Source organism: Theropithecus gelada, chromosome 1, assembly GCF_003255815.1.
Source record: "Theropithecus gelada isolate Dixy chromosome 1, Tgel_1.0, whole genome shotgun sequence".
Taxonomy (NCBI): domain Eukaryota; kingdom Metazoa; phylum Chordata; class Mammalia; order Primates; family Cercopithecidae; genus Theropithecus; species Theropithecus gelada.
The window spans coordinates 168,108,816-168,131,691 of NC_037668.1; the positions used below are offsets into that span (position 1 = coordinate 168,108,816).

Below are 22,876 nucleotides of genomic sequence, written 5' to 3' on the forward strand. Positions count from 1 at the left end.
GCATCTTGAACACTTTTGCAAGCCATACCCTTTTCAAAATTTTTATTGACAGTGATGAACGTGGAAGCAATACCAAGCTAAAATTGTAAGGATTTACCAAAATGTTAGTTAAAAGAATCACATTGAATGGATCTTTATTTGCTGGGAAATTTGCCCCTATGAACAAACTGTAATTTAAAGGTCATAAAGATAATGCTCTCGATATTAAATAAGCAGATGAATTTTGGAAGATAGAATTTGCTTCAGTGGATAGAACATATAGGCAGGCTGATTTAAGATTACAACAGAATGATTTTTGTCTCAGTTCATTTAGCTGCCTGAAATGCCTGGTCATTGAACATGTTTATTAAAAGGCTCGCTATATAGAAATACATGCCAAGATAGGGTGATAGACTGTCTGTGGCAGACCCCTGAGCATATATTACTCAGGTTGATTAGGGTTCTAATCCCAAGATTGCTATTCCATAGCTTTGTGACCCTAGATACATTGCTTTATCTTAGTTTAGTCAAGTATGTATCAAAGCATTAGTGTAAGAATTAAATGAGATAGTACATATAAGTATCCAACAAACTGCCATTCATATAGTTACTCCTTAAGTAATATTACTTCCTGCACTTCCAATTGTTTTAACACATAAATTCTGTGATTCTTAGATTCTGCTCTCAACCCCCAGATGGATGTATAACTAACTAGTGAGTTATACTCCCCAAATAGAAATAATAAAGTATTTTGGGGCCTTAGAGATGACTATGAGAAATATCCCATAAGAGTAAAGCTTATTTCTAAACAGTATTAGTTTAATTTATTGATGAAGTCATAGCCTGGTACCAGGATGATATTCAATAAAACTTATTATTCTTGGACATGTAAAAAACAGTAATAATTATGTAGATACCAAAATGCCTAGCACAAATAAAAATTGTTTAAATTTTTTAAAGTAACCTAAATATGGGTATATTAATCAATTATTTATTCAAAGACAAGGATATAATCTTACAGATAAATTATATTTATCTGTATAAATTAAATTCTTAAGGAAAAATCTGGTTCTGATGTGCCTTCGCAATTTGACAGGGAATTAAATGGGGAAGATAATCAGTGAAAAACAATAATATAAAGTTCAGAAAACCAGAACATTGAAAGAAATGTTAAGAGTTTTTGGTCTAGAAAAGGAAAAAGATTATCTCACTTTCTAATAACATAATTATGATATATATGTAGATAGAGAAAAGTGTTCGTTTTATATATATATATATTTTTTGTTTGTTTGTTTGTTTTTATAGTAGACCAGGAAAGAAAAATTCAGGTTACCAAAGGCCTCACTTTATTTAAATAAGGTGAAAATGACAATGTAAGCATTAATAGGTAGACATGCAGCCACCTACAATCAATACATTTGGCTTTATTTAAAACTCCTTGAGTTGGATAGAAATAGACCAGCACATTTTTTGAATAGATTAGGTCTCATCTTATCTGAATTTTTAGGTCGGAACTACAGTACACATTGAAATTGTCTGGAAATAGCAATTTCTTCGGGCTATTAAAAGTTGAAATGCGAGTTTGAAATGACTACAATTGAAAGCAATTGTGTTCTAAGGATTATGTGTCCTGGTAGAAGGAGATTTGGCATGAAAACTATTTCTTTGAGTTATCATGAATGCAGAAACTGTGGTGTACTGATTTTCGTTATATTTAGATAATAATGTAACAGTATTAGTAATTTTTAAGGGTTTTATTTGTAAGTGGAAGATATACATAGTGAAATAGCCATCTAAGCACTGGGGCTTGAAGAATTAGGTAATTTAAATAGGAAAATTGAGATTACCAATAGTAATTTCTAATGTTCAGATTCCTCAAAAGCTGTCACAGATGTGTCACACACCTGTCCAGATTCTTCCAGGCTTCCAGGCAAAGTTGTCAATATGCTTATTGTAAACACCCCGTTCTAGCATCTCCCTCCTAGGGCCTTCATCCTGTTTCAGTCTGAACTGGTTGCTCTCGAGGCCTTTGCACAACTGTTCTTCCTAGGTCTTATATTTCTTGCCTCCTACATCTGTGTATTCCTTCTTTTACATCTCCTTTATTTTGTTTTAGCCATCCTTTAGGATGTCTTAGGAGGTGAAGTTTTGAGTCCTTGCCTGACTGAAAATGCTGTTAATCTGTCGTCACACTTTATTGATAGTTTGTCTGGACATAGAAGTCTTGAGTGTGAAGAATTTAACTTCTGTATTTTGAAGGCATTATCTTTTAAGTTTCATTATTGCTGTTGAGAGGTTTGATGACATTTTTGAACTTGATCCCTTTGTTTGTTACTTGTTTTGTCTGTTTGGAAACTCTTAGGCACTCTTCTATCCCTTGTTTTGGAATTTCACAGTGATACTCTGGTTTGGAGCATTCTTTGTGCCGTTCATTCACTCAGTCTGGAGACTCACGTCTGAAGTTCTGGGAAAATTTCCAGTAATTCTTTAAAAGAAACTTTCATTCATTTATTTCCTCTACTTTTTCTTTATGGAATGACTATAGCTACATGATAGTTGAGATTGATGGCCTGATAGTGTAATATTTTTTCTCTTATTATCTTTTTTGTTATGAGCGTAAATTATTATTATTTATTGTACTTTAATTTCTGGGATACGTGTGCAGAACATACAGGTTTGTTACATTGGTATACACTTGCCATGGTGGTTTGCTGCTACAAAGAGAATAAAATACCTAGGAATACAACTTACAAGGATTGTTTATCTTTTCTAGTTTCTGGGAGATTTTCTGGAGTTATCATCTAAACTTTCTATTGATTTTAATTTTTTTCAGACTTTAGAATTTCTTAAAACTCTTTCTTCCTATCTAAAATTTTCTATTTTTACTTTTTAGAAAAGTTTAGTTTCGTCTAATAGCCTCCTGCTCTTAATTCAGCTCTAAGGATATTAAATATAAGTTTTGGAGTTCTCTTCAGCTGTTTGAATTGTCTATGTTTTCTTGTAGTTCTTTTTATGTTGTTCAATATAAACATCATTTTGTATTTGTGTTTCCTCAAATATCTGGTGGTTGGCTATTAATTTGTATTCAAAAGGAAGGTATTAAACTGAATTGGAAACATTGCATGTGGGTTTCATTCCAAGAAAATAGGACTTCGAGGGGCTTTTTTCTTTGAGATACTGTTAAATCAGTGTTTCAGAACTCTGTGGGGAGCACTTCTGCTGGTCCTTTTCCTTTCTAATGGCATTTAGGTTTTGGTTTCCTTTCTTCTGCTGTTAGTTATCTGTCTGTTTACCCTATTTACAAAGTCATCCACCTGCATTGCTATTGTTTTTTCCTCCGTTTTGCTTGTTTTCATTAATATATACCCTTTCTATTCATTTATTGTCATTTTATAGTTATTTCCAGAGGACACAGAGATAAATACATACAGTCAATATGTTAGATTTAACCAGAGTTGGGTAGATATTTTAAAGTATCATGTGAGTTTTCGTGTCATTACTTAGTATTTATAATTATAATTTAAAATAACTCTATAATTTTATGCTGAGTAAAGATACTGTAGTTTACCTAACGTCCTTTTTTATTACTACTTTCAGTTTCTGATTCAAAAGGCATCATTCATAGTCACTAACAAATCAGACATTATATGAAAAAAATCCTGTTAGAATCCTGTTTTCTACGTTCTACTTACTGATTTTTAAATTTTACTTGTTATGTGTATGTACTATTAATCTGTGTACAATTATGTAGTAAAAGCATCACAATATTTTCTCTTAAAAGTACCATGTTAATACTTTGAAGAAAAGCAATGAGTATTTGTCAATTGATAATTAACAACAATGTATTTTGTGATTTCCTCTTATTCTACATGAAAAGTGTACAGTTTAACATTAAAATCTTTAGACATTTAAAATATACTAATAGTTTAATTTTTAATAAGGAATGTAGATTTTGTTTTATATAAATGATTTTTAGATTTAATATTTAGCTATCATAAAAATTATACTTTTATCTAGTACAATGAATTAAATTTTGAATTATGTTTGGTTTTGATATATAAGCCATTTAAAATTTTTTGTAATTTTTAGAATAGTCTTTTTGATATTTGTATTGAGTTATTTTGAAATTTGCCATCATTCTTAAACATCATTTCTGAAGAACTGAGAAACACATAGTTCTGTTGTATTATATACTCCAGCAACATTTTAAAAGGAGATATTTTTAATATTTTGTTTTAAAAGCTTTTTAAAGTTAGTTTTTATGTGATTTTTTTTAACAATGGTTAATTTTTATCCTATGCATGCTTTTATTGAATACCATGAAAATAATTTTAGATATTGCTGATATAAAATAGAAGTATGTAATGAACACTTTTTAAATAGAACTCTGGATTCTGATTTGTTTTATGAAAACTAGTAATAAATAATATGTAAAACTTCGCTGAAAAAGTAAAGAAAATGGGTATAGTTCTTTTTTGACCTCAGGATTAACCTGTTTGAATTAATATGAATTAAATGTTTATGTTGTCTGTTTTCTGATTCTGAATTTTATGTATATACATTTTAAAATAATTCTTTTACAGTTACCTTCCCTGGTTTGAAGTGTATTACAAGCTTCTAAATACTCTTGCAGATTACTTGGCTAAGGAACTGGTAAGCTATTTTTTCCCCATTTTTAAATTGTGGTAAAATATTTATAAAACAAAACTTACCATTTTAACCATTTTTAAGTGTAAAGTTTTGTGACATTAAGTACATTAATGCTGATCTGCAATCATCAATACAATACATCTTTTTTTCCTTGCCTGTCTAAAACTCTGTCTGTACCCATTAAACAATATCTACTTATTCCTCCCCAACCCTCACCATCCATGGCAACCACTGTTGTATCATCTGTATGAATTTGAATACCCTCTGTATCTCATATAAGTGGACTCACACAGTATTTGTCCTTATGTACCAAGTGACTGGCTTGTTTCATTTAACATAATGTCTTCAAGATTCATCTATGTTGTAGCATGTGTCAGATTTTTTTTCTTTTTGAGACTGAGTATGAATACACCAGTTGTTCATTCATTCTTCTGTCAGTGGTCACTAGGGGTGCTTCCTCTACTTTTTGGCTATTGTGAATAATACAGCTATGAAAATGTTTGTACAAATAATGTTCCAGCCTTTGAGTTCAATTCTTTTGGGTAGATACCTAAAAGTGGAATTACTAGGTAGTATGGTAATTCTGCGTTTAATTTTTTGAGGAATCATGAGAGCATTTTTCCACAGTGGTCACACTATTTTGCATTCCCATCAGTAACGTACAAGGGTTCCGTTTTCCTCACAATCTTGCCAATACTTGTTCTTTTCTTTTCTTTTTTGTTTAATAGCATCATAATATGTGTGCAAAGTGGTGTATTATGGTTTTAATTTGCATTTCCTTAATGATTAGTAACACTGGACATTTACTTGCCATTTTTATATCTTCTTTGGAGAAGGTCTTTAATTGTGCAGACAGAAAATTACAACCCAGGGTAAATGCTCTGGGGACACAACAAGCATCACCTAAGTCAACCTGGAGAATCACGAAAAGTCTCTAGAGGAGTACTTGTTGGAAGTCTTCTATCTCTGTGTCTCCAATAGCAAATAGGTATTGAGTCAAAAGTTGTAGAAGGTCTATTCAAGTCCTTTGCCCATTTTAAAATCATGTTGCATTTTTTGTTGTTGAATTGTAGGAGTTCTTCATATAGTCAAATATTCATTTCTTATTAGATAGATGATTTGCGAGTATTCTATCCCAATCCATGGTTTGCCTGCCCTTTTGTTCTTTTGATAGTGTTACTTGATGCACAAAAGTTTTTAATTTTAATGAAGTCCAATTTATCTGCTTTTTCTTTTGTTACCTGTGTTTTTGTGTCATATCCAAGAAATCTTTTCCAAATTCAGTGTTTCAAAGCTTTCTTCATATGTTTTCTTCTAAGAATTTTATAGTTTTAGCTCTCAATAAAAGTCTGTATGCTTTTTTTTTTCTTAAAAATAGAAATAAAAGCTGAAGTTTGCTTTTGAATGAACAAACTTCTCTGGGATAATGATTTAAAAATTTTTCCCTTAATCTTTGATTCTAAAAAAAATTTTTTTTGGAGACAGAGTCTTGCTCTGTTGCCCAGAGCTGGAGCGCTGTGGTGCAATCATCAGTCACTGCAGCTTCAGTCTCCTAGGATCAAGCAATCCACTCACCTCATTCTTTCAGTTAGCTGGAACTATGGGTGGGTGCCACCACAAATAGGTAATTTTTAAGTTGTTTTGTACAGATAGATTCTCACTATGTTGCTTAGGCTGGTCTCAGATTCTTGGCCTCAAGGGATCTTTCTGCCTCTGCTTCCCATCTACCAAGCCTAGCCATTCTTTGATGTTTTTAACAAGAGCTAATTTACTAAAATATTAGCTATGCTATTTGATACAATTTAATTGAAATAAAATATGTTTTTAAAATTCTTTATAATTGTCTATTATCTATTAATTTTTACATTTAGGGTGTGCTTTCCATTCACTTGTTATCTGTTTAAATTCTTATATGGTACTCTGTCACTCTTGACATTGTGTTTTTCTTGATTTCCCTGACATTGTCTCTTCTTCGTTTTACTTATGTCCTCAGCTTCTCTCTTGGGCCTTTTTTCTCCATCTACACCTAAAATTTTGATGTTATTTATGTTATATTTTTGATTCTCTTTTCTCTAGGTACTATTTATGGGTATTTCAGACACACTGTTTGTCTGCATACCACTCTTTTCTGTTTAAGATGAACTTTCTGGAAGCTGATGTTATTCCACTGCTTACAATCGCTTCACAGTCTCTTTTTCTTAGAATAAAATTTAAACTTGTTTGCAGCATGACGTATAATAACTTTATGATCTGGCATCTGACCTTCTCTTTGGATTAATCTACTCCCGCTCATCTGCTGCACATAATGTACTATCTAATTATTTTGAGCCACTTAAATTTCCCAGAACATAACTCTATACAGTTGTCTGTCAAGATTACAAACCACTCACTAATTGCTACTGGTAGAATACTTGTCTTTTAAGAGTTAATGTAACTATCTTTTGAAACAAACCTAATGTCAGCACAGGTACTTCTCTAGAGACTTTTCCTGACTCTCCAGGTTAAGTTAGGTGATACTTTCTGTAGGTTTCCAGAGCATTTACACTGGGTTGTAACTGTGTCTGCACAACTAAAGTAATAATTGAGAGATGGAACTGTTCTATCTCTGTGTCTCCCATAGCAAATAGATGTTGAGTCAAAAGGTGTAGAATAAGTAAAAATACGTTAGAAAGTTTCAAATATTCAGTTTTTGGATCTCCATTTTATAATTGTAGAAACTAATATCCAGCTATTGTGACTTTTTTGTTCACTGGATTCTGTATGCCAGTGCTTTAAAGGCAATCATCGACAAAAGTGTTGATGGAATTTTTAAAATAGGAATATAGTAAGACAGAATGTTATTTTCCTCACCCTAAATTTTTCCATAGGAAAAGCTTATTTTCAGCTTTTCAGTATACAATCATTTATTTCTTTACATCATTTTAAAAGTTCTATTGACTGAATCTGGAGCAAAATATCCTCCTGGGCATAGTATTTTGAGTTTTTATTTAATTTTTAAAAATTATATAGCCTTGGTAGATACAGTTCAATTAAAATGGTATAGACATTTCTGTCTGCCCAGTATGGTGAAACAGGCACTATGTTAAACATGGATACAGACTATATTTGAAAATAAGCTTGTAAGAATAAAAATTAATGGTTTTAATAAATCAGCTGAAATCCTTCATTTGCCTTAAGTGGTGGTGGTCCCAGATAAAGGTGAGTGTGGTCACCTTAGAATTAAAATCTTTATAAATGTTCCCAGGAAGCTTAATGCAGTATTGGTAGTTCAAATGTAACTGGACTTTTGGCAATGTGGTTTGAACCCTGAAATCCTGGATTTAAATTCTACTTTTTTTTTTTTTTTTTTGAGATGGAGTCATGCTCTATCCCCTATGCTGAAGTGCAGTGGTACAATCTCATCTCACTGCAACCTCCACCTCCTGGGTTCAAGCGATTCTTCTGCCTCACTCTCCCAAGTAGCTGGGACTACAGGCATGCACCACCACGCCTGGCTAATTTTTATATTTTTAGTAGAGACAGAGTTTCACTGTATTGGCCAGGCTGATCTCAAACTCCTGACCTCTTGATCCACCCACCTCGGCCCGCCAAAGTGCTGAGGATTACAGGTGGGAGCCACCACTCCCGGCCTAAGTTTTATTTTCTAATACCCTTGTGTACTTTGATTAAAGTACAGTTCTGTCACTTGGAAAGTAAGGGAGGTATTATTTATATAAATAGGATTTAAATGTGTTATTAATAAATTAAGGTAGTCCTTTTACTCTTCTAAATTTGTCAACCAAATTTTTTATAACGTAATTGCAAGTTTTAATGTCTGTCAAAAGTCTAGTTGTTTACGTGTATGTGTTCATGCATGTAAATATTTTTCTCTATGTATTTGATTGCTTAATTCTATGAAGTATATGTTAACATCATTTTACAGTGGAATAATTTTATGTTGAAGCTGTGCAGTCATTCACTTGCCTAAGAAAATAAAACTGGAAATACAACTATTTATTTTTTTGCAATCAAAAGTCAAAACCAGAATTCTGGTTAAATTATTCATGATAATTTCTTGTTCTTTGTTTTTGTGAATGTACATGTGGAATTCACATTAATTATATTACTTGTCCAAATTTTGAATACTTTTCCTTTATTTAGTAACTTTTAGTAACTCTTAGTGATAAATTATTACTATCTCCATACTGTGTATCATTTTTTTCCCCTGATGCCATCAGTAATACTGGAATATGTAAAAGAAAATAGCTATAAGCAAATTTATATAATTTTGGCTTTCTGAGAAGAAGAAATAGGGGAGGTTCCATTTGTGTTCCTTAGAGGAAGAAATATTACAAGTTTATAGCATTAATTAAACCAGAAGTAAATCTGGAATTGCAGTACTTTTTTCTGTTCATTTCTAATTCACTGCCATGGGTTATTTAAATAACGTTTACAGTTCAAGTTATCCTTACCTGATCAATGTAAGAGAGTGCAACAGATTTTTAAAAACTAGTCTAAAAATTTTTGTACCTGTAGGAATTTTGTATAAACAGAATATCAATATGTTCCACAATTTTCTATGGTGCACTTCGTTGTTTAACAGACCAAGAGATAAATTGTTTATTTCACAGTCCTTCTACAAGGTAATTCTAAGACATAACCATATGAGTCTTTTTTACAAAGGTGATTGGTATTATCTACAGTATTCTCTGATACATTTTGTTGTTTAAATGATCAAGAGATAAATTGTTTATGGCTTTTCATGTTATTCTGAAGAGTATTTCAAATAGGTAGTTTTGAATGAATACTTTTGAAAGTAGTTACAGAGATCTGATTTATTAAGTTTTCGTATAAATGTATAGACAAGGCATAAGAAAGATCGTGAGAAGTCTAAGTCTCATATCCAAACTTACTAAAATTGCTAACTTCTCTGAACAATTGCCTTTTCCTTTGATTTATTCTCTCCAACATGGAAATAGAGAATAAGGATAATTATGTCTATAAAAATCTTTGTATATTTATTACTGGATTTGTAGTGTGTGATGCAGAAAAATTGAGGGTGCACATCAAGGCACATTATTATTATACAAATCCTATGAAGTGCATTTGCTCTATGTTTTATTTAATCCCATTTATTGTGAATCAAGTAGTGACCAGTAGCAATGTAGAAAACAAATATTTAGAATAACCTGTATATTCCATTTTAGTGCAATAATCTTACTTAAATTGTTTCTATTCCTTAAAAATTGCTTTGGGATTTTAAAATGAAAATGGAAAATGAGAGTACTGTGTGATCTGATAAAAAGTTGTATTACTATTTTTATTCAATCCCGTTGTTCTTACTGGATTTAATGATTTAGATAATTTCCTTTTATAGCATTAGTATATTTTGTAATAACTAAGTTTTTCAAATACACATTTATACTAAATAGAAATATTGCCATTTTTCTTCTGGATAAAGGAATTTAAATATGTTTTCGTATTTATTAGACTCACATATTTCAATTTCAGTTATTTGAAATGTTTCTGTGGAAAACATTTATATAAAATATGTCAAATATGAAAAGCCACAGTAGACTATTTTATCAAGTAGTTTTAATTGCAGTTGCTTGGTATATGTTTTATTTATAAAATGTACTTTTTCTTTTACCCTAGGAAAATGATTTGAATGAAACTCTCAAATCACTGTATAACCACCCAGTACCAAAGGCAAATACTCCTGTAAATTTGAGTGTGGTAAGTATTCAATCAGTAATTGTTTTTGGGAGTCATAGCTATGTCTCAATTTCGTTAAGAGCATGTGAACCTTCAGGCAATTCTTTGCCAAGTCATCTCTGCTTCCAGGAAAACTTCATTGCTAGTACTAACATAACAAGGTGATAATATTGTGTATTTTTAACGTGCTGTAACTATCATAACTTGATATATTGGGTGTGTATTTTTATAATTTTGTTAAATTATTGAATTTAAAAAATTTTATTATAAACTAAAAGTGACCAAATCTATGAGGATATTTCACTTCTAAGAAACATTGATTTGGCTGGGCACAGTGGTTCACGCCTGTAATCCCAGCACTTTGAGAGGCCGAGGCGAGTGGATCACGAGGTCAGGAGATTGAGACCATCCTGGCTAACACGGTGAAACCGCGTCTCTACTAAAAATACAAAAAATTAGCCAGGCGTGGTGGCGGGCGCCTGTAGTCTCAGCCACTCAGGAGGCTGAGGCAGGAGAATGGCATGAACCTGGGAGGCGGAGCTTGCAGTGAGCCGAGATCGCGCCACTGCACCACTGCACTCCAGCCTGGGAGACAGAGCTAGACTCCATCTCAAAACAAAGAAAAAAAAGAAACATTGATTTTCAGGTGAAATTTGTGCATAATAAAGGAATATACGCACATGCTTAATAACCCTCCTAAAATGAAAACAGTACTTAGTAAGAATAGAAAATGACATATAACATATAAATATGTGACAAAAATTTGGGGTGAAAAGTTTCGTCTTCTTTCTCTATACATTAATGTATCTTCTGGTATTATCACAAACTACTGGAAATATGATTGAATTGCTGTTTGTCAGACAGCAAGCCTGAGACGGGATTTATTGTACTATTGAAACTTTTTAACGAAGTGTACCATCTGTATATAAAAACACTCACGTTTTGGGAGTTTTTGTAAATGCCCAAAGTTCAAGATAATAAAATATGGATGTTTTTATTAATTTTCTTCATGGATTTGGCATATGGGCTAGACTATTAAAATTTATTTATATTAATTTTTTTCTTCTAAAATAATAAACTTTTCTTAATAAAGAAGAAAAGTATAATGTTGCAAGAGAAAATGAGAGAAAAGCTAACTCAAAGTATATATAATAATAAGTCTTCTGTGTTTTTATGAGACAGGGAAGTTGTTATTATATTTTCTTTGGTAATAGCTTTCCTCTTTTTAAAAATTAATTAATTTTTAAATTTTTCCCTAAGTTATTGGGGTCCAGGTGGTATTTGGTTACATCAGTAAGTTCTTTAGTGGTGGTTTGTGATATTTTGGTGCACCCATCACCCTAGCAGTGTACACTACACCATATTTGTAGCCTTTATCCCTCACCCTCCCTCCCACTCTTCCCCTCAAGTCCCCAAAGTCCATTATATCATTCTTATGCTTTTGCATCCTCATATCTTAGCTTCCACACATCATTGAGAACATACAATGTTTGGTTTTCCATTCCTGAGGCACTTCACTTAAAATAATAGTCTCCAGTCTCATCCAGGTCGCTACAAATGCTGTTAATTCATTCCTTTTTATGGCTGAGTAGTATCACATTTCTTTATCCACTTGTTGATTGCTGAACATTTGGGTTGATTGCACGATTTTGCAGTTGTAAATTGTGCTGCTACAAACATGCGTGTGCAAGTATCTTTTTCATTTAATGACCTTTTTCCTCTTGATAGATACCCAGCACTGGGATTGCTAGATCAAGTGGTAGTTCTACTTTTAGTTCTGGAAGGAATCTCAACACTGTTTTCCATAGTGGCTGTACTAGTTTATATTCCCCCCAGCAGTGTAGAAGTGTTCTCTGATCACCGCATCCAGGCCAACATCTATTATTGACGCAGATGCAGTGATCAGGTGATCAGTTTAATATTTGTTTAGTAGATGTGTGAGGATCATATTTTGGGATAACTACATGTTTAAGGAGTTTTAAACGTTGAAAAATTATGTTTTATTGCTGTTTGCTAAATAATATGGTGGCTGATGTTTACAGAAGTATTTTGATTTTTTGATTATGGCCTTTCTTGCAAAAGTAGGGTGGCATCACATTGTGGTTTTGATTTGCATTTCCCTGATTCATTAGTGATGTTGAGCTTTTTTTTCCATATGTTTCTTGGTCGTTTGAGTATCTTCTTTTGAGAATTGTCTATTCATGTCCTTAGCTCACTTTTTAATGGGATTGTTTCTTCTTACTGATTTGTTTGAATTCATTGTAGATTCTCGACAGTAGTCCTTTGTCAGATGTATAGACTGTGAAAATTTTCTCCCATTCTGTGTGTTGTCTGTTTACTCTGCTTACTGCACCTTTTGCCCTGCAAAAGCTCTTTAGTTTAATTAAGTCCAAACTATTTATCTTTATTTTTATTGCATTTGTTTTTGGTTTCTTGGTCATGAAATCCTTGCCTAAGCCAATGTCTAGAAGGGTTTTTCCAATGTTATATTCTAGAATTTTTATAGTTTCAGATCTTAGGTTTAAGTCCTTAATCCATCTTGAATTGGTTTTTGTGTAAGCTGAGAGATGAGGATCCAGTTTCATTCTCCTACATGTGGCTAGCCAATTATCTCAGCATCATTTGTTGAAAAGGGTGTCATTTCTCTACTTTATGTTTTTGTCTGCTTTGTCAAAGATCAGTTGGCTGTTAGTATTTGGGTTTATTTCTGGGTTCTCTATTCTGTTCCATTGGTCCATGTGTCTTACCCAAATTTCATCCTGTGATTTCATGTCATAGTAGTGTTCTCTTACATTATTCCATTCTTTAACCACTACTATTTTGTAGTAGACTAAGGTGGTTAGCACCTTAGTTCTGTTGCTTAGTACTTCAAAGAGTTCTTAGTCTAGAGCCTCTCCTTCCAGTCCTTTCTACAAAAGACTGTCAGATTACACTTAGTTAAACTATATAAAGTCCCCTGCTGAAAACCTTTTGTAGCTTTCCCTTTTCTATAAAAGTTGTCCAAACTTTGGCCATGCTTTCAGGACCATCCATTTCTTAGATTCAATCCAACTTTCAATTTTCCCCCTGTATTCTGGTCACGTTGTTTTGTTCAGCTTCTTGAATGAACATCATGCTTTCCTTTTGGACTAAAGCCTCTTTGTTGACTGTGTTGTTAGTCTAGAACTTGCTCAGTCTTCAACTTTGTGAAACCTCTTGTCATACAACTTAACGTGTTTTTTCTTTCCCGTGACCCTCTCTGCTGCTTTATGTCTGCATCTTCTTTTGTTGCACACTGTCAAAGTGGAAAGGTTTAATAGTCATTTGTAGACTGGGTGATAAAAAGCTAAGAATAACCTGGAATTTTTAACCCGAATTTGAGAGTCAGCAGCAGACATAGTTGTAGCTATTTGAAGGATAAAATATAGAAGAGCATAGAACAGAGACTAAGTTCTAATTGCCCAGATAGGCTATAGGGAAAAAGAAAGGAGATCCAGTGAAAGAACTGGGGGAAAGAGCAGTTAAGAAGAAACTTAGACTTACAGGTCACTGACACCCAAAGAATGCAAGGTTTGTGCTCAGTGGAAATACAGTAGAAATGCCAAGGGAAAGGTCAAGGAGAATAAAGAAGAGCCTGGTATTTTCCAAAAAAATGACCATTTCTCTTTGAAAGTGTTATATTTATAAAATGATTCTAATACTGTTAAAGAGTTAAGGAAAATAAAGGTGCTAAGACAATGGAGGTGGCATTAATGAGAAATACAAATGTGTTCTCCCTTTAAATTTGAGTATCATATTTGTTCAGGGGTAAATAAATATCTTACAAAAATACATCTTAAAAATACCAGCTATTGAAACACTTCTTCTTTATTAATAAGAATCATTAATTAAAGATTTCTACACCTTTTTACCTATGATTAGAAGATTTTAGGTTAGGTCACAGTCACTAAATGTGTAATGTTAGCCAAAAAAGTTAATGTCTTTAGATGATCCTTTTTTTCCATTTGAGAAATTGAGCAGGTCAACTTTTCAGAAAGTTGTTTTAGTAATCAAATAAAATGATATGTCTGGATGTACCATGAAGAACTATTCAGGTGTTGGTTGTAGTAAATTGAAGTTTCATCCCATCTGGAGAAAATACTTTCTTCTGAAATAACTAAATTGTAGCTGAAATAATCTTGTCAAAGGAAATTGAGTGACTGTGTTCTGTTCCTATGTATAATAGTTATTTCCATAATTAAGCCTTCTTATATGCACTTGAATTAATAGTCTGATAGTTTCAAGTCTTGTATACCTATTCTAAAGTTACAATTTTTTTTTTTTGAAGTGGAGTTTCGCTCTTGTTGCCCAGGCTGGAAAGCAATGGCGCGATCTCGGCTCAGTGCAAACTCCACCTCCGGTTTTGAGTGATTCTCCTGCCTCGGCCTCCCAAGTAGCTGGAATTACAGGTGCCCACCACCACACCGGGCTAATTTTGTATTTTTAGTAGAGATGGGGTTCCACCATGTTGGTCAGGCTGGTCTCAAACTCTTGACCTCAGGTATTCTACCCGCCTTGGCCTCCCAAAGTGCTGGAATTACAGGCGTGAGCCACTGCACCCAGCCTAGTTATAATATCTTAAGTATTGATAAAATCAGCTGTTATGTTTGTTTACCATGATTAGTTAATTGCATTTGATTTCAATAACAGACTCCTAAAGTAATGTATCTGGTGTTATGCTGTTAAATAAGTGGCAAATTGGGGACTAGGACACTTGTCTTCAGCTACTAAAGGAGATTTTAGTTTTATGATGCCAGATTAAAATGATTGATTATGGAAGTTTTTCTTCCTGTACAAGTGGATAATGGCCACTAGTAATCAGAGATTTTTATAAAAAGTTAATGTCTAATGAGAATGCTTTTTTTGAAACATTTCAAAATCAGTAAATATCCACAGCATTCTCTACTCTTGTAATATGAAAATACTTTCATTAGGATTTTTCTAGCATAAAATTAGTAAATCAGCATTTAAAATAATATTTATAATTAATGTTATTCAAGTGCTTTTTAGTGGCTAATTTGGCTACATGGGTTTGTCTCAATTACACAGCGAATTGTTGTGTAAGCTTCTCCCATGAAAGTAAGATACTCATTTTTTTCTCTCATGTATTATAAGAACCAAGAGATATTTATTGCCTGTGAGCAAGTTCTGAAAGATCAGCCTGCTCTAATACCGGTGAGTTAAAAGGACATTGGCTTCTAAAAATCACTATTAAATAGGAAAAATAATCACTTATTTCACTATGCCTTTAAGCTTCACTCCAGCCCTTTGGGAAGTGGTAAATTTGACTCTTTTAAGAAAATTAATCATTTGGAATATACAGTATTTTCTGTTTGTACTATCTTTTAAAGCATAGTTTTGTGAAATATAGTACTATTAAAAACCATTCCAAATAAAAGTAGCTTATAGAGACCAAAATCTATGCATATTCTCCATTTTCAATAGTAGTAATTTTAAAGTATATTCACAGCATGAGATTTGTCACATTTTTTGGTCTCAAGATCACAAAAGATCTTGTGATTTATCTCCTATTGTTCTTCTACCCTGGAAAATTATACATTATGACTATGTTAACTAGCCTTGTTCTGACTAGTTCAACTGTGCTCAAATACTGGCCAAAATGCTTCTTTTCTAATCATTAATAAGAAGATAGTATTAAATATGTCCTTATGTGATTAAGATATTAAAATAATTTTGAAGATTAATATGAACAGAAAATAAAACATTTTTTGATGATTAAGTTGCACTTTGATTCTGGGTGGTCAAATTTGGGAACATGGGAAACATGAAGGCATATACACACATTGTACTCTATGTAAGTATTGTAATGAACTGTTTTACTTCTTTAAACATTGTAGAAGCTCATAAATATTTGTTTGGCAGATGTGTAATGATCATATTCTGGGACTACTACATGTTTAAGAAGTTTTAAACATTGAAAAATTATGTTTTATTGCTATTTGCTAAATAATAGGGTTGTTGATGTTTACAAAAGAGATTTGTTGTGACTTACCATAGAAACTCAGGAATATTAATAGATTTTGATATATTTGGTTAGCAAGCTTTAATTTTTCCAGTCTACCTCAACTAAATGTGTTTTAATAATATGTATGTTTATATGTATGCATAGGTGTGTATGTCTATATATACTATATAGACACACACACATATGTAGGTATATATGTACAAAATAAACCTTTCAGTAATATACTCTTTTTTTGCCTTAACGATTTTTTCCTATTTTTATTTTAATTTTAAGGTCAAATATTTTTAAACAAGTCTTAACTTTTTGTATGGTAATGCAATTGTTAAATCTCATATAAACCCACTAACTCATTTAAGAGTCTCTCAAATTCAACAAATCCTGAATATCATTCAATGGCATTTATTAATTTACTCAATATATTTTTTTCTGATTTTCATTACAAATTATATGCTACCAATTTTAATTATCTTTCATATGTGATTTATTTTTGTTGATTAGCATTCCTACTTCATTGCTCCTGATGTAACTGGACTCCCAACAATACCTGAGAGTGTAAGTTTTCTATTTGCTACTTTAATTATTCCTATATTATGAATTTTATTTATTTTGGTCTCACTGTTTGTGCATTTTTGTATAGAGAAATAGAATACATTGTAATCATCTGTGTTTGTGAGAAATAATGAAGAAATAAGGAATAATGATATTATTTTCTTTTCTTCTTTATATGTCTGCCCCTTTACCACCTTCTTAGTATCTGGTTGTAGATAAGGAAAATTAAGGACAATAATAGAAGGAAAACTATTTCTGTCATTTTTAGGTAGGATCATATATATTCAGTTAGGTCTTCAGCTTCACTGTATATGATAGAAGAGATACCATAGGACATGGCTTCTACTTGTGGAGAAGAATTCTAGCAATGGGAAATGTCTTCACACAAATTGTTATTTTAGTGAAATTGACATAGTATTTTTATATTCCTTCTATATAATGCTTCAAATCATAGATGAACTGTTCTTAAGTTCCTGATTTTAATTTAAAGTAATACATATCTTGCAAGGTTTGATGGCTATTGTAAGAAATTATAAAAATTGCTAAAATTTGCATTTTATTTCAAGTCCTAATTCTAGCCATACTAGAAATATTTTCAGTATTTTAATAGTTATTACAAATTAGTATTTGTAGAAATGTCTACATAGATAAGTAGAAGTAACAAATATGCTTTTATGATTTTTGGATAACTGTGAAAATGAAATATTCCCTTATGTAATTTTTCTTCAGCTTCCCTTGGAAAGTTAAAATGAATCAGTAGGAATAATTCGATCAAAAGTAAAGGAAAAACCAACAGGAAAGAAGTATTTCAATAAATACTTATTATTTACTTTGGGATTCTAGTGTTTTTCCAAATGTTTTCAAACCTACTGAGTGGTTTCTAAAAGCATGTGGTTAGTGAAGGAAGTCCAAGAAGACAATCGTAAATTGTCTGATATCAAACCAACACTATCAATGGTGTTTTCAGTACAGATGGTTCCAAAAAACCCTTATGAAAAGCTATGCATTAAGTTTCTTGTATGGGCCTGAGATAGATCATCAAAGCTCTCAGGTTATATAATAGATCCTAAAGTCATGACTGCTGTACATTGTGGCCCAGGTACTCCCTGCTAATGTTTTCTTTAAGGCTGACTGACCATGCTTTGACTTATATGACCCTTGTCCCTTCACTTCAGAGTTTCAAAGTCAAATTTGCTTCCTTCTACTCACTCTCCTATTTAGCTTTCTCTTACATTTACTAACAAACAACTAATAGCTCGATTTAACAAATGTCACATTTTAAAAAGAAGATTGCTTTGAAAGTTTCAAAGAAACATTCAAAGGAAAAACTGCCACTGAGAATATATATTTTTACATATCTATTAACATGTTTTGTTTTGCAAAAAGTCCTGTTTAGGGAAACGAAAGCAAGAGAATAAGCATAAGGCAGCACCCTATGTTGAGAAATAATTCCCCATCTAAAAATTACCTTTCTTTTAGATTATAGGGAATATACTAATCTTGAATGACATGAATTTTTGTATGGAGAGTTGCATTGGAAGGTGAGAAAGAAAGGAATAAACCTCTTCCCACCAAATTCAACATCTCCCACTGATAGTTACAGGTTCTATTGTTGTGCTCTGTCATGATTACCAATTTGTGATGGTAAAGTTTCTACCTTCTGGAAATAGAAGAAATAATTGGATTTCTTATATTCTTGCCCAACTAAAAGTTTTAGCCTACTAGGTCATAGCCCACCTGATACTACAGTTTTTGTTTGTTATATCGTATTCAATCCCTTAATTAGCTTGTTGCTCTCCGATTTATTTGTTTCATTATAGAAAATTAAAAATAAATAATAAGAAAGGAGAAGATCTAAAAGTCAAAGTTAATGTAGTTTATCCCAGTTTCATTTCATGTGGGGAATAAGAGTGCTAAATTAAGGAATCAATTTAGAACATCATCAAATTATATTTGATTATAGTGGATATAAAGCAAGCCTGATGTGAAGTATAAACAAGTGAATTTCCTTAATAAAGTACCAAAGGGCTGTTTTATAAATTCACCTCATCCTTTGGGTACCTCGTGCATGCTGTGTTGTATCAGTTGATGATTGTGCCTGCATAGTGAATGGCAAACATGAAAAGACTCAAATGTATTGTCTAGGCAGCAGTTTCTGAAGCATCAGTGTATGTAAGAATCACCAGAAGTATTTGTTTAAAAAGCAGATTCTTGGCCAGGTGTGGTGGCTCATGCCTGTAATCCCAACATTTTGGGAGGCCGAGGTAGGCAGATCATCTGAGGTCGGGAGTTTGAAACCAACCTGGCCAACATGGTGAAACCCCATCGCTACTAAAAATACAAAAATTAACCAGGCGTGGTGGCGTGCACCTGTAATCCTAGCTACTCTGGTGGCTGAGGCATGAAAATTACTTGAACCTGGGAGGTGGAGGTTGCAGTGAGCCAAGATCTCACCACTGCACCCCAGCCTGAGTGACAAAAAAAAAAAAAAAAAAAAAGCAGATTCTTGGGGACATACACTAAAGATGACAATTCAGCAGGTCCAGGTTGGGGCCCAGGAAATTAGCTTCTTTTCAAATACTTAGCGGGTAAGAAAGTTGGGAAATCTGAGATCTTCTGATCATCCTCTGAAAATACTTTCCTTGAGTAGGGTTATGTTTCAACTAATAATAGAGTGTTATGTGCTTTATGTGGCAGCAGACTAGTATTACACTTAATTATTTTAATGAATACCATTTTAAATAATATCCTTTGAACTTCAAGACTTTCTGGTAAATGTGTAAAATGTTTTCCTTCATGTTCACTGTGAGCTGTAACTTACACAATTATTTTTCACTTGTGCAGAGAAATCTTACAGAATATTTTGTTGCCGTGGATGTGAACAACATGCTGCAGCTGTATGCCAGTATGCTGCATGAAAGGCGCATCGTGATTACCTCGAGCAAATTAAGCACTGTAAGTACTTCACACTTCTTTTAAGTAGCAGGTATTGAGTGTTTCACAAAAAGACCTAAAAATCTCTGCAGATTTAGAAATGTGCTATGTGTGCTTAGAAGACAATATCTACATACTTTTTTGATATATGGTTTTAATCTGGCTCTTGAAGTACAAAGTCTGATTTATAGGAAGCCTTCTCAGATGCATTAAGTCAGGTTAATTATTTTTTCTTATCAGGAGCTGAGAGTTTTTTTTTTTTTCTTTTTAACTCTCCAGAGTTCATTTTAGTGCCTTCTACCATATAAAGAATTCTTAAGAGCTATTATGAGATTTTTATTATTCACTTGTGGCTTTTTCCATTGGAGCTACTTGAAAGAAATCAAGGGGCCATGATAATAGCTGCTATCCTAACCTGGTAATAGGTAGATTCATCTTTGTTGCCAAGTAGTGGTTTGGGAGTAGATTGTATAATAGTTTGATTTAGAGCAGCTCTTCAGACTGATAATAACTTAAAAGTCAAAGTAGCATTTTTTATAAATCACAGGTTTTATGACATTCACTAAAATGTTCTTTTGGAAGGTATTTATTAGGTAAAGGCAGTGAGAAGATAAAGATTTTTCTTGGGTATAGAAAAATATTCAAAAGTATTTTGCTAGATTTTATAATTTTTTCTCATTTACGCATTAACAATTTAATACTTTCAACTTAAATTTTTTAAATACGAATTTAAATATAGTTTTAAGTAATCTATGATGTATTTATTTAGCAAAAACCATTATTCAATATTGCATGAATTTTCTTCATAAATTTGATTAATTGATAAATAAAACAATATTTTTAATGTTTTCTTCTTCTATAGTAGAAATAAAAACGTTATTCTGTATTTTAGCATTTAAAGTAGAAGGAGCTTCAGGATTTCTGTAGGATATCTGTTTAACATTTAACAGTGAGAAAGGTATTTTCAGCAAGATTAAATGACCACCTCAAGGCCAAACAGCTAGTTAGAGACAGATAATGTGAAATTGAGTCTTTTGATTCTAATTTTTGGGTTATTTCCATTACTCTACAGTTGAAAAAAATACATACGATTGTACATATAATTTGTATGAATTTATTTTGAATTATAATTTGATATGCTCACCCCTAAAAGTTGAAAATGCACTTTACATATTGAAAAATATATGCATTTAAAAGAATAAGGGTGGATAAATGATGCAGTAATATCAGAGAAAAAGTACTAATCAATGACCCAAGTAATTTTTTTCTTACACATTTTAGAGATGTCAAGAAATTCAGTTTGACTCATTTGATATTTTAATTTGCCTTTCTGCTATTTTTAACTTACTATTGAAGTGAAACCATTCTTCTTTCCCCCCAGCTCCTCCTTCTCATTTTTAAAACATGATTGTTTTAAGATTAAAAAAGGATATTTTTAAATGGATATTGTCCTCAAGATTAAAAAGATTGTATAATAGGCCTTGGAACTAATTCTTATCAGGATTAATTCATGTAACAAATGTTTATTAGGCACATACTATGTGCCAGGCACTTTCTAGTCATTAACCTTATTTGACTGGCATGAAACAGATTATAAACAAGTAAGCAAACAAATAGCTATTATTTATTAGCTAGGGTTACATGATGGATAAAGTGAGTGTGTGTACAGGGTAGAAAGTGATGGACAGGTTTCCATTTTATGTAAGGAAGGCCTCTCCAGTGAGGTAGTATTTTGTTTGTTTATTTGAGACAGGATCTTACTATGTTGCCCAGGCTGGTCTCAAACTCCTGGGTTCAAGGGATCCTCCTGCCTTGGTAGCTGGGACTATAGGCACACGCCGCTGTGCCCAACTCAGTGAGGTAACATTTGAGCAGAGATCCAAAGAAAGTGAGGGAATAAGCTATGTGAGTGAAGCATAAGCTACTGTATTTGTGCCTTGGAAATAAATCTGAGTATATGTTTTTGAAAAATATTGGTGTTTTGTTTTAATTTATATCAAGTAATCTCTCTTTGACTCAGTTTCTTTTAAGTGTAGAGTAGGAGCAATAGTAGCCTTAATCTCATAGGGTTGATGTAAAGATTAAGGAAATACATATATATGAAGTGCTTAGAATGATATCTGCATAGAATAAATGTTTAGTAATTATGAGGTATATGAGATTATGAGATACAATTTTATAGTAGCTTACATTTAATTTTTTTTTTTTTTTGAGACAGAGTCTCACTTTGTCGCCCAGGCTAGAGTGCAGTGACACAATCTTGGCTCACTCTAACCTCTGCCTTCCGGGTTCAAGTGATTCTTCTACCTCAGCCTCCCAAATAACTGGGACTATAGGTGCCTGCCACCACACTCAGCTAATTTTTGTATTTTTATTAGAGACGGGGTTTCACTATATTGGTCAGGCTGTTCTTGAGCTCCTGACCTTAAGCAATCCACCCACCTTGGCCTCCCAAAGTGCTGGGATTACAGGCGTGAGCCCCCTTACCCGGCCTCTACATTTAATTTTGTAATAGTCTGCATCTGCAGTTAGAGTAAAAATTAATGTTATTATCTTTTAATTTAGCATTTGGCTTAAAAAAATATTGCTATCATAAAGGCTTAGTATTTTGGGGGTGCTGTTTTCTATGTTTGATGTCAATTTACTATCAATCGTTTATGATGGTTCATGAAAACTTGATGGTGATGTCACCTCTAAGTTACCAGCTCTGTTTTGGTTCACTCTCTGGGACTGTTGGACTGATAAAAGAAACATCATTCAAGTTCTCTTTCATGATCTTAGCCTTCTTTTGTGGAGGAAACTGCTTTACTTGAATTTATCTTGAATAATTCTTTTTTTTTTCTTTCTTTTTTTTTTTTTTTTGAGACAGAGTCTCGACCTGTCACCCAGGCTGGAGTGCAGTGGCGCGATCTCCGCTCACTGCAAGCTCCACCTCCCAGATTCACGCCATTCTCCTGCCTTAGCCTCCTGAGTAGCTGGGACTACAGGTGCCCGCCACCATGCCCAGCTAAGTTTTTGTTTTTTTTTTTTTTTTTTTTTTTTTTTTTTTTTTGGGGGGGGTCCCCC

General features: G+C 32.7%; 1 protein-coding gene across 1 annotated transcript in view; it reads left to right on the forward strand.

Moving 5' to 3' along the window:
* Nucleotides 1-22,876, forward strand: part of DENND1B (DENN domain containing 1B) — a 273,717-nt gene that overhangs the window by 115,517 nt on the left and 135,324 nt on the right. The window contains exons 6-10 of the mRNA XM_025365141.1: nt 4,563-4,632; nt 10,264-10,344; nt 15,457-15,516; nt 16,826-16,879; nt 19,721-19,831. Of these exons, the coding sequence (XP_025220926.1) occupies nt 4,563-4,632; nt 10,264-10,344; nt 15,457-15,516; nt 16,826-16,879; nt 19,721-19,831 (376 nt within the window). The remainder of the gene's footprint in view (nt 1-4,562; nt 4,633-10,263; nt 10,345-15,456; nt 15,517-16,825; nt 16,880-19,720; nt 19,832-22,876) is intronic.